The sequence below is a fragment of the Coffea eugenioides genome, chromosome 11 (genome assembly GCF_003713205.1).
Source record: "Coffea eugenioides isolate CCC68of chromosome 11, Ceug_1.0, whole genome shotgun sequence".
NCBI lineage: Eukaryota > Viridiplantae > Streptophyta > Magnoliopsida > Gentianales > Rubiaceae > Coffea > Coffea eugenioides.
In genome coordinates, this window is record NC_040045.1 from 49592873 (window position 1) to 49605679 (window position 12807).

The window sequence follows — 12807 nt, forward strand, 5'->3', positions numbered from 1 at the left end:
AAAATATTTCTCTTCCAGCAGCCACCATTTTTACTCCTCACGTAGGACCTTTAGATACCCAACCCAAAATTGAGTAAATACATGTACTTTTTGACACCTTTTGAGTTTTGACAATTGGAGCATGGTCGGAGACTTTCCTCAGCTGAAGAGCGTAAAAACTACCAAAGGCAGACGCTTCTTGCTTCTTTTACCACCAAAAGCTTAAAGCCTCCTCCACGCTCCCCCCCACTACACCATTGCTATCGGCCCAAAAGCTCGTACTCTTAATTTTCTTCGAGCGTTATAGTTAGAGTTTACAGAGAAGGCGTCACTGGTCAAAAAGGGACATCATTTTTTCTTTTAATCTGTGCTGTGTGCAGACCAGCTCTGCGCTTTTCAAACAATCTGAGGGAGTCATATAATTGCGGGTTGGTAACTCTCTAATTCTGCAGCAATGCAGGAAGACAAGTGGGGTTTTTGACCCGAAGCTGAAGTTTCCGAAGACCCCTTCTTGGGATTTTGAGACTACAGAAAAATTTTTTTTTGGGTCTTCTAAAAGTCCAATCTTGGGGCCTCTTCTTTGCTCGCTGAGCCTGTGTAAGTGTTTCCTGCAATTTCTGCTCTATTTTCAATTGCACATTTATTTATTCTTTGTTATTATTAACGGCAATGGTTAAATCACTTCAAAAAAAATTTGCAGAGATGACTTCTGAAGGGATTGTTGTTGGTAATTTACACGGGCTGGGAATTGCTACCTCTACACACAAACGTTCAAAGAGGTAGTCTTTAGATTTCTTGATGTCTGCTTCCTTTCACTTTGCTAGTTTTTTTAATCAGTCTCTTGAAAGAGATCAACAGGGAATTTCAGCATTGTACACTTCATCTCGCTTTGCATTTTAACAAATTAATGAAGGGTGTGGTGGCAAGTTGAATGGTAAAAATGGCAATATTTGTACATTGCGTGAATTCTCGAACCTGGGACTCTGGCTTCCGTACTTTTTGCTGTATTTTGCTCTTACTTCTGCTACTAGGCGGTTTTTTGACTTTTCCTCCCTGTCAGAAGCCCCAAATTTACATGGATGGAAGGGCTCAATTAGGATTTGTCTTTTGCTTCATTCATGATGGTATCTGTAGCTTAATGCTACGTTTAGCGCCTATTTCGAGTTGTGGATTTTAACCATAGCTCAGTTTGCTGTCTTCTTCTGCCAATTTTTTGTTCACTTAAGTCTTTTATACAATGGCAGCTTCCCAGATAAGAAAGGACTTGGGGATGAAAACTTGGATCATTCTGTTGAAGCCTCTCATAGTTTGAAATCGGTAAGCAAATTGTCGTACGTGTATTTTCGTGACTCAAGCAACTGTCAAACTGTTGGATGATAATCCAGAAAAATTGCTATGTAGAAGGAAAAAATATGAAGTGGAACTCTTATTCTCATGATTTGGTAAATTTTAAGAGTTATTTCTCTTCCTTTCTGTTATACCTTTGAGGATATGCAAGTCAGAATGGAAGCATCCCTCCTCCCCCCCTCCCCTCCCTCTCTCTGTCTTATATGGTATTCTATTTCTCAACAGGATCTGGGGCACTTGGATGACTGTGTCACGAGCAAGAAGAAGCAATCATCCAATGCTGAAGTCCAAATTTCTTTGAGACGAGAGGTAAAAAAAAAAAAAAAGAGTATGATAAATGCAAGATATCAATCATATTATTGCCCTATACTTGCTTGCCTAAGTCTCTGTAAAAAATTTGGGCTTTCAATTTCACTCCACAGTCCCAATTCTGTTCTTGAAGATGACAAGGTCCCTAGAACATATATCCATATGCCTGCAGCTTGGGTTGTTCTCTAATTTTCCTAAACCCTGCAGATAATGCAGCTGGAGAAAAGGTTACAAGACCAAATGGCAGTTCGATGTGCCTTGGAGAAAGCTTTGGGTTATAAATGTTCCTCCCACAGCGTAGCAACTGACGTCTTAATGCCTAAGGTAGGGCATTTTGTTCCTTAACTGGTAAAAGGAAATTGTGGTGTTAGTTGGGAAGACCATGCTATTGTTGTTGTTTCTACTTTCTCTAGCCTTTTGGATTTAGGTTTCTTCCCTTTTGTGATAAAATGGTGTGCTAACATTATCCCAGTATTTGTCACAAACTACATGGTTGCAAAACTTAAGTTATTGTTCCTTTGATTTTTCCAGCCAGCCACAGAACTTATTAAAGAAATTGCAGTGTTAGAGGTGGAAGTTGGGCATTTGGAACAATATCTTCTTTCACTATACAGGAAAGCATTTGATCAGCAAATATCTTCTTTATCTCCATCTGCAAAAGATGATAGGGTAAAGTCACCCTTGACTACCCCAAGACGAAGGCGGCTAGAGTTTTCAACATCGGAAATTACGTCAGAGAAGGCAAATCTTTCAGCTCAAGAAAATCAGTTTGTTTCCAATCCACGGAAAGAAACCAGTTGTTCAGGAGAGGAGAACCCATCAGATTCCAATGTGCATCGTTGTTATTCTACGCTATCTCAAAGCTCAACTCTATCAACCAAAACTTCTCCTCCTGCAGAGCCATTGGGAAAAGCTCTGCGAGCTTGTCATTCTCAACCGTTGTCCATGACGGAGGTATCTTCTGACTTGCATTTTTATGATCAGGCAGGCAACTTAAGTGCATCTTGCATTTTCTTCCACCAGGTGTTTCTTTTTTAGGTTTTATTTTATTTTTATTAGGATGACAAAATTATTCTGTCCCACCAAAATAGTTTTGTGATATGGAGAACATAGGGAAATTGACAGTAGAGTAAGATTGATCCTTGCAAGCTTGTTGAATGACCACACCTAATCAGCAGTGGTTCTGGCCTTTCTGCAGTACGCACAAAATGCTTCTTCAAATGTCATCAGTTTGGCAGAGCATCTTGGTACCCGCATTTCTGATCATATTTCAGAGACACCAAACAAAATTTCTGAGGATATGATTAAGTGTATGTCAACAATATTTAGCAAGCTTGCTGATCCACCCCTGACAAATCACGGCCTCTCATCTCCCACTTCATCCTTGTCATCAATAAGTGCATTTTCTCCAAAGGATCAATGTGACATGTGGAGCCCAGGGTTTAGAAATGACTCATCGTTCGATGTTCGATTGGATAATCCTTTCCACGTAGAAGGGTTGAAAGAATTTAGCGGACCTTACAGCACAATGGTTGAAGTTCAATGTATATACAGAGATAATGAGAAATTGGGTGACATTGAACACCTTTTACAAAATTATAGGTAAGTATACCAATGTGATATTATCATCTCACGGCAGGTTAACTTATGTCTCCCATTCAAACTCTTTTCCACCATTACAGATTCCGATAACTCTTATTGCCTTCTCATGCTGTAGATCTCTTATTTCAAGATTAGAAGAAATAGAGCCCAGAAAGATGACAAATGAGGAGAAACTAGCATTCTGGATCAACATACACAATGCATTGGTTATGCATGTAATACTCTTTATCAGCTAGAAGATCAAAGTTATATTCTTATGTATTAAACTGTGAAGTAAGATTAAATGCTATTCATTTTCTATTAGGCATTTTTGGCTTACGGGATCCCACAAAACAATATGAAGAGAATTTTTCTACTACTGAAGGTAAGATTTAATTCAGTGTTTAACTAGACTTGTTTAACATGTTTTGTCTTACCCATCTGCTTAACCCAGGCTGCTTACAACGTTGGAGGTCACATAGTAAGTGCAGATGTGATACAAAATACAATCTTGGGATGTCGAATGTCACGTCCTGGACAGGTAAATCCTATCTCATATATGGTTATACCATCTTCTGTACCATATATTATCGGGATGGATTCCCTTTTATTCAGTTAAAGAACCTTTCCTAGCAATTGAGGGCATTGTTATATCTCTCATTGAACTTGTATGTAACTTTAGCTTCTGCTAATTAACTGGTAGATAAGTTAACTGACAAATTTGGACTTTCCTCATAAAGCTTGCTTTCATGTGCAGTGGCTTCGGATGTTACTCCCTTCAAGAACAAAATTTAAAGCAGGAGATGAGCGGCAAGCATATGCAATTGAGCGCACAGAACCACTCCTACATTTCGCACTTTGTTCTGGGAGCCACTCAGATCCTGCGGTAGTTTTCCATTATTTTAAAGGATTTTTATCTACCACAAGCATGGCTTTCCTTGTGCGACGTGCCAAAATCTCTCGGCCTTTTGTGTTGTATATAATTTTGTTTTAATGATTACGGAAGGTTAATCCTTGGTGGGTTGTAGAAGGAAATGATAGTGAGGAAGGATATGTTAATGCATTAATGCTACCTATTGACTGAGGAAGGATTGAAAAAGTTTTGATGAAGAACATTAGAAGCCGAGGAGTGTCCTTTTCTTTTGCCCTTAGTCCTCACATCCCCTTCCTTCCCGTCTCAATTAAATATATCTCAAGAAACTGATTTCAGTGTCATGTGTGTACAGGTCCGTGTTTACACCCCCATTAGAGTAATTCCAGAGCTGGAAGAAGCGAAAGAGGAATATATTAGGGCTACCTTTGGTGTTAGGAAGGATCAGAAAATCGTTTTGCCTAAACTAGTAGAGGCCTTTGCCAAGGACTCAGGTCTGTGTCCTGCTGCAGTGCTGGAAATGATCCAAAAGTCTTTACCGGAGTCTCTGAGGAAAAGCATCAAGAAATGTCAGCTTGGGAAGTCTCGCAAGTGCATTGAGTGGGTTGCGCATAATTTTGCTTTTCGGTATCTGATAATGAAGGAGCTAGTGAAGTGAAGCTATTGTTTGAATAGGCCAACAATGCACAGTTGATCATTGATTTTCAGATCCTTAGCATAGTTTTCTTTTATCTCATCATTTCTAGGTAACATCCTCATTAAAGAGGCCTTTCTTTTTCCTTCATGGCTAGAATCAATCAGGATAGAGGATGGTTTTACACCGCCCTGTAGTTTGTGTAATGTGCATTCAGAGTATCAGTTGCCTCTAGTATCCATCCTAAAAGGCAGTTCCGTCAGTTTGTCCGTGCTTCGGAAGAACTAGTCAGTTTGATGTTTTGGCTTGTATAATTTAATGTATAGTATATGTAATTATGGTGCAAATACTGGTTATGGTTCATCTCCATGACCCTCATCACTGCCTGCCTCTGTTTCACAGAGACTCCAGCGTGTGAAAGAAATCCACTCATTTCTTGAAACCCAGAGCGGTTGTAAACTATAATATTTAATCACGAAGAAGCCAATCAAGTGGCGTCCAGGCATACATAACAGGACTGCAATATTACGGAGTTTTAACTTTTAAGAGAAGCACACATCTTCAGCAAAGTACGTGATCCGATTAACCATCTAAAAAGAGGCAGTACATGTAATGAGACAACTTGGATGATAACGCAGGCCAGCATACATCAGACGACTGAATGGTTTCGAAATACAAGCACCCCTGCTAGTGCTAGTAGGGTCGCTCTCCTACCACGTTTCCGGGTGGATTGTAGAAACAGATGGTTAAACTGGACTGCTGCTTGACACATTGAGCTTGAGCACACCCCAATTCCAATGAATTCTTCCACACAACCTGGGTGTAGACTCCGCACCGGTGGTCCGCTGCACAAGTATTGTTGGCATGGTCATAGAACTTCTTCTCGGCAACCCAAGTCCCCACGGCCATGCGAGGTGTCATCGCCAACCCACCAGCCCATAACTGGTTCCCGCCATATTTGCTGGTGGTTAAGTTTGCAAAAGTGCAATTTTGTCGGTCTCTTTGGTACCTTGCCATTAGACTTGCGGATTTGGCCAGGGCCTCACTCCACTTCAGAGGGGGAACTCCCACTTCAGACCTTGCTTGATTATGCGCATCCAGGTATTCTTGACTGGCATTGTTGGATGGCGCCGGAACTTGAGCTGAAGATCCGTGGCCAATGGCTATCAGACTTATTGCAAGTAAAAGCAGTAGGAATCTAGCCATTTTCCTCTGAACTCGAGTTCTTGACTTTTTTTTATTTTTGTATTTTTTTCCCTGGTTTTATATAGGCACTTCCCCCGGGGGGATTTTTCTTATGGAGTGGGCTGGGTTGGGGTAGGTAACTAATTATTAGTGGCATCACGGCGAAGTGAAACCACATGTGGTGAAATATCACATCACATGTGGATTCTTCCGCTGAATCAGAATCGCTGATTGGTAAAAAAATGTGTGGCCAATTCACCACCTTCGCTCCCTGCGTAAAAATCCTGCAGGCTGGTGCTTACTAGTTTGGAGTTTGAACTTTGGGCTCGGAGGAACGACCGATTAATTAATTAATATGTTGGTGTGTCAGATGAAACGAGGTAAATCCATAAATGCTGGTAAAAAATCTCACTTGCATGAATCCTACTACAAAAAATTGCATATGAAAAAGGCCAGTTTGTTACTAGTCCATATGTAGAAATTTCTTGGCATGGAGTAAAAAAATGCGCAAACTTGTAGTTGAAACAGGCTCTAAAACAAGTACGGAGTTGATACATATGGGGTACGCAAAAAAGTCCATACTTCAATCTCATCTTGCAAATTAAGAATCAGCTCAGAAAGTAAACTGCAACATCAATGGAAAGAGGGTAACAAATGCGCAGATCACTATAAAAAAAAACCCAAAATAACAGAGCATAAATTTTAAAGTGAATTGAAGATTTTATATATTGGCTTATTTGATGGTTTGAAGGATGCAATCTCGTACTAAATTAAATTACGAACTATCATGTACGTGTACCTTTTTTACTTTTTTCTCATTGTCAGTCAAATCTAGTAGCATCAGATGTAGTAAAAATTTAGACAGTAATTGGAAGGAAGGAGCTGCATGGGTTATTACAATTAAGAATGGAGCTGGATTGACAGGCATGGGAGCGATAACAGAGAGTGGGGCAATTCCAAGATAGGATCACGTGAAAAGCATCTACCGTATCTGTCTTCAGCAGTGAAGGGAGAGAAACAGACAGTTTCGGTTGACTTTGACGGGCCCAAGTAATGGGCTTTGATGACCCAACAACTACGAGAGTAGGTGGCCACCGGTGGAAATTTTAGATTGAGTTTGATAAAATTAAAATTTGAAATTTGAAAAATGAAATTATTAAATTAATGAATTATTAAATACTAAATTTGATATAGTTGAATGTATATCATATTAAGTGTTAAGTGAATAATTTATCACTTATTTTTTTGAAGTAAATTTGTTTAAAAAATTCAGTGCCACTTAATGAATTTAAATTTTCTAATTTTTGTTATCAAACGAGTCTAAATATGTTAAAATCTGAATCCATTAAATTTAAGTGTTGAATTGGATTATCAAACAAGGCCTTAAACTCTTGTTAAATGTAGGTCAAGCGATCAAATTTTTTGATCCCTTAGTGGGCATTTTTTTTACAAGATTCAATCCACATCGAGTTTTTTATTGACTCTTTTAAGTCTACCTCTTCCTTTCAGTATAGAATAGGAGTAAATTTAAAATAGAAATTATATATAAAAAATTCTAATAAAAAATAAGTGGAACTTAATTATCGGGGAGCAGACTTTGAGGCTGGGATGAACTTGTGCTTTGTTGCCCTGGTAAATTGCAAATACGCCAAGATACTCCGTAAAGCGAAGGTCCTTGGGGCCAATCCTGGGTCTAATACATTCTAGAACGTCCAACATTTGCTCGTCGTTTAACCACTCCTTAGGAACAGTTGTTGTAGGCCCAAAAACGTATTACCAAGACAATGCCCATCAGTAATTAGTGGACCGAGGATGTTGGAGTACCAAGTTGAGGCAAATACTTTGTTGGGTTACCAATTAAAAAAAAAAAGAAAAAAAGAGTCCACCATGGTGTTTACGAGTGGGGTTATTAATTAGACCATAATCCCTCCCTAGTTCTGTTTTACCCTTCCTTTATTGGAAAACATTAAGAGAGAGAGAGTGATCAAGGCCCACCGAAAATCTAGCAAGAGTCTTTGACAATAAATTTACCAAAACAATTTCAACTCGTAAGCGGTATGAGACATAATAATGATTACTGGTGAATACAGCGTCATCGTAGAATTTCTAAAAACAGTCAAAACTCAGTATTAAAAAAGAATTCCTGTTTCGATTTGATGAATAGTTGGCTCATTTCATCGAAAACATTTGCTTACTTCCCGGCTTCATAAAATTATATATATATATATATATATGTATATGTTTCTCCTAGCACATTTTCTAGAGTTGTAATTCAATCGAGTTGCTTGCAAGTCATTCAATAAAAAACTCGATTCAAACTCGGGCAATTCAAACTCGGGCAACTCAAGTTCGAATATCTCGATAGAACAAAACGAGTCAAGTTCGAGTATCCAATAATAAGACACGAACACTAGTCGAACTTTATTGAATTTTTAAATTTTAATGTTTTAAGATATTATTATTATGAAATTATCTTTATGTCCACAAGAGTGATTGAATTTATAAAATATTTTAGATTGTATGAAAATTTTTGAAAGGCGATAATGTATTTTCACATAAAATTTGTTAAGAAAAATGAAATCTCCAAATCTTCCTGACTCTAAATTCGATTAAACTCGCTTTAACTCAAACCTATGCAAGTCAAACTCGAGTTCTATGAACAATGTATCGAACTCGAGTTAAAGGTTCAATAATACTAATTAGTTCGAGTATTTTTTCTGTAAGTCAGAGTTGAGTTGGAGACGACTCGATTACATCCAAACATTTTTCCGCACTCTCAACTGTCATGCTCAAACTATGACCCTAAACCTTCATCGGTGATAGCACTACGCCTCAAAACTTGTTAACGGGTAGCTGGCTCTATTCAATCATGGATTAATTGACCTGGATCCCATCGTTGCCTCCCTGCGGAATATTTTGACACGGTAGGTCACCATTCACTTCTTTACACTTATATCTACAATTGCAGTTGAATAATCCTTCTGCTTACAGTAATTTTTTTTCCGCTTTTTCGTTCTTTTCGCGGCAATAAAATTGAAGTGCAGCACCCAACAGATGACAATGGACAGGTACTTTTTTGAGTCGAAAAGCAAAACAGAAGACCGATTTTTCTTCTTCTTCTAAATCAGCGAGTGCGATGCGATCACATATATCCGGAAAATCCTATCCCCGCGTCACGCCTTTATCCACCCAAAGACGACGATGATGATGATGGCATCAAATTTGTTAATGTCCTTGTTCACTTTATCAGATTATCGACCTTTTGGCTTCCTCATCGCATCTCAGAAAACCCACATGCAAGTCGTCGATTTTCTTCTTATCTTTTCCCGTTTAATTCTTGGAGTGACGTATTTGTTCTGCCAAGCAACTGGAATATTCCTGAAATGTTAATTACCTGGAAATTGCCTGTTCACGTGGAACTTGCACATCGAATTACGTGGAAGACAAAATAGCAACTTTCTTTAGCGAAAACTAGAGCTGCTATATAATTGGAAATTTACATGTTGCTATGGTGATCTCCTAAAAAAAACAAAAACAAAAAAATTGTCCTTTATCATCTTTATCAAATGGCTGTTTGTGGTAATTTTCGTTTCTAATCAGTCAAGCAGCATATTTGTACCTAGTGAAATCATACAAGATACAACTACAACGGGCAGAATCCTGTTTTAACTTTTTTTTTCATTTGTTGGTCTTTAATTCTCAACCCCTGGCCCTGGGCGGAAAAGTCAGGGGACGGAACCTGGAGTTATGCCAAGCTATCACTTCCGGCAACTCCCTTTCGGCTAGTGCTACGCTATCAGCTATCTTTATTGTTGACTCAATAATACGCAATACACAGTAATGTCAACGCGATTGCTTTATCCGCCTGAAAAAGTCCATACGTCTTTTTCACTTTACCAGCTCTTGTTATTATTGATTTATACAAGTGCGATGCCGATGAAAAGTGGCTGCAAAAGGCATACTGGTATAATTTTAGAATGCAGACCGGACTTGACTTTTAGCACATGGTTTTTAATTAGGACTTAATTATACCCCTAAAGCGTTATTAACAGTGGGCGGGAAATGAGCCAGAGTCTTGGGTGGAAACTGGAAAGCCAAGGCCGAGGAGCCTTCGATATAATAAGCAAATTGCAATTGGACGCCATATATATATATATGGAACGAATAATCAACGCTTTAAAGACACCTTTTTGCGACCAGAAAGTATTAGTATAATTATTCTTAGCGCACTTTCAAACAATGGACCAACTCAGGTGGTGTTGAATATTTTGACGACTGTGGATTTTGCAGTAGTGTTTTATACGTATAAACAGAGAAACTTTTTCGGAAGCTTGCAATATTTTATGTGTTTGATTTGATGATGCTTTTGCCTTTTCTTTTATGATTGAAGCACCATCTCGTTCTTATGCAGGGGTGATTTAATTTGCTATTTTTCACGTGCGCCCTTTTCTCAGAAACGTGCCTTTCTCTTCACCTGCGTTGCAGTTTACTGCACAGACTCTATGTCGCTTTTCTTGATTTTTAACCTTGAACATTGCAGATCCCAAATGTGAGCAACATCGGATTCCCCTAGCTGGCTGGCTGGACTCGTGAATCATGATGATGCGACCCAAGATTATTCCTATCAGTCCCCTGGGGAAATCAAAATGGGGACCTTGTCTACCAGAAGGACAGCATAATTCGGGGCAAAGCCAGCTGATTAGTTTAGCTTGCAAGTTGCTATCGCCATTATAGTCTAATCAGTAGTCTAATCAGGACCATCAACATCCTTCCCCACCGCCCCAAAAAAAAAAAAAAGGGCGTTATTAAAATTGATAAGAGAGGCTTTCCGTTGTCATATCAACCATGCATGATAGATTCCGTCAACTTCGTTCACCTTGAAGCAAAAAAAAAGGGAGGCTAGCTAGCTTGCTCCAAATGATCTTTTCAAGATCAGTAAAGTTGAGCATAAAATCATTTAGGATAGTTGTTTCAGATTTCAGTAGGTCGTCAAGCACACGAGGCTTCCTTGAATTGATGTACGGAAAATAAAAAATTCCTTGGGAGCTAGGAACAAAGATTTCTTAGAGCCCGATTGAATTGCTATTTGGAGTTTTTAGAAAAAAAAAAATATACCGTAGTGATTTGATGTGCGTAAAGTAAAAAGATGATTGAAAAATGTATTCATAAAAAATTCAACACTTAAACTTAATGAGTTCAGATTTTAATATATTTAGATGTGCTCGATAATAAAAAAATATATTATTTTAATTAATTAAGTGATACTTAACTTAATTTTCTAGGCAAAACTTTTTTTTTAAATAAATAATAACCTATTCACTTATTATCATTTAATGCAAAACATGCTCAAATATTAGAATTTTAGTACTTAACAATTCAATTATTTAATAGATTCGAGCTTCATATATCAATTTACTTCAAATTTTATGAAATCAATTTACTTCAAATTTTATGAAATGTACCCTTAGTTGGTGGTGTTGGTGTAAATTTGTGTTTGGGCATGGTCGAATACCCAAGATAAGAGATTTGTCATGGTGACGTTATGAAGCGACATGCAGCAACAAACCAAAAATACTTTACAGTTTGGAGTGAGGAGTACGCCTCTTCCATTTATTTAGTTACGACTTATAACCAAAGGGGAAGATTAGGAAGAAAGAAAGAAACAGCGAAGGGTGAAAGGGAAGAGAGACAGTTTGAATTTATTTGCAAACAAGTTCATCCGAGTAAAAGAATATACATTGCAGCGTCGGCCAGGACTTGGTCACTACTTACTACAGTACTGCTGGCAGATCAGGTTCCGATTTCCCGTAGCGTTAAATTATCGATTCTCCTCTTTCCCCCCTTCTCTTAAAAATTCTATAGTACGAGAAACAGAAGAGCAATCCGCAATCATCATGATAATTGCATGTAGTGAGCGTAGTTCAGAGTACTTGGTTGGACGTACGGGACCTTTGGCATCCATAGGAGCAGTTGGTGTATTGGATGATGATGTTTTTGCTATTTATGCATGGGTTTTGTGTCTGCATGAAACGTAACATGGACGCCTACAGCTGTAAAGGCCGAATTCTATGATAAGGCCCCCCCCCCCCCACCCCACCATCGTCAAATGATTCAAATCATCAAAACCAACCTCCTCCCGTCATCCTCGAAGCTGCAACGATTTGGAATATTATTATTAGTCTTAGTCTTAGACGATAACCGCGTAGATGGTCTATTTCGAAGTCCCAATAAATTGAATTACTAACAAATAATACTACTAATAATTGATAGGATTCTATCTCATTTTATTTGTCTCCTCTCATCTGTCGTATTCGATGGAACCAGAGATTCAGCAGCTGTACTGTGTTAGTGATAAACTAGTACGCATCTGAAATCTGAGTAACAGTAAAAGAGCGTCTGTACACGTTTGGAACTTGTCTTCCCATCCCATCGATTATTATTTATTACAACTTGTCCGGCCGGCAATAGGTTAACGCCAAAGCAATAATGCTCCTAGTCCTAAGGATAATTATATGCTCGTTCCGGCAGATTCTCATTTAGGTGGCGTAAGTTGCAAAGCCAAGCATATAGTACTACTGTAATGATGAAAGAGGAAGAAGCCAAGCCACCGGCGTCCGGCAATCTTCATCGCGCGAGTAACGTCTGAAAATAAGGTTGTGTTTGAATTGCATTTTTTATATTTTTTACAGAAAAATTATTGTAACGACTTGATTTGATATATATAAGATAAAAAAATAATTAAAAAATATATTGACAGAAAAATAGACTTTCATTCATTGCTTAACCAAACTAAAAATTTCTAACTAGTGTGCTTAGTAGTATTATATTCTTTAAAGTAATTATTCCGGAGCGAATTCGAACTGTAGATCTGCAGATGTCAAGTGGAGTATTATTATAAGTT

The 12807-nt window shown here is 38.3% G+C and overlaps 2 protein-coding genes across 2 annotated transcripts; one reads left to right on the top strand and one right to left on the bottom strand.

The window, feature by feature from the left end:
- The first annotated feature begins 142 nt into the window (after positions 1–142).
- On the top strand, positions 143–5163 carry LOC113751675. The gene is made up of 12 exons (XM_027295765.1): positions 143–576; positions 680–758; positions 1224–1296; positions 1552–1635; positions 1843–1959; positions 2167–2589; positions 2834–3237; positions 3353–3452; positions 3542–3601; positions 3671–3757; positions 3974–4102; positions 4443–5163. Exons 2-12 carry the CDS (start codon positions 682–684, stop codon positions 4743–4745), a joined length of 1857 nt encoding a protein of 618 aa, XP_027151566.1. The 5' UTR covers positions 143–576; positions 680–681; the 3' UTR covers positions 4746–5163.
- Positions 5164–5279: 116 nt separating this feature from the next.
- LOC113751677 (STS14 protein) lies at positions 5280–5995 on the bottom strand. Its single transcript, XM_027295766.1, has one exon. It carries the CDS (start codon positions 5925–5927, stop codon positions 5415–5417), a length of 513 nt encoding a protein of 170 aa, XP_027151567.1. The 5' UTR covers positions 5928–5995; the 3' UTR covers positions 5280–5414.
- Between the last annotated feature and the right edge of the window lie 6812 nt (positions 5996–12807).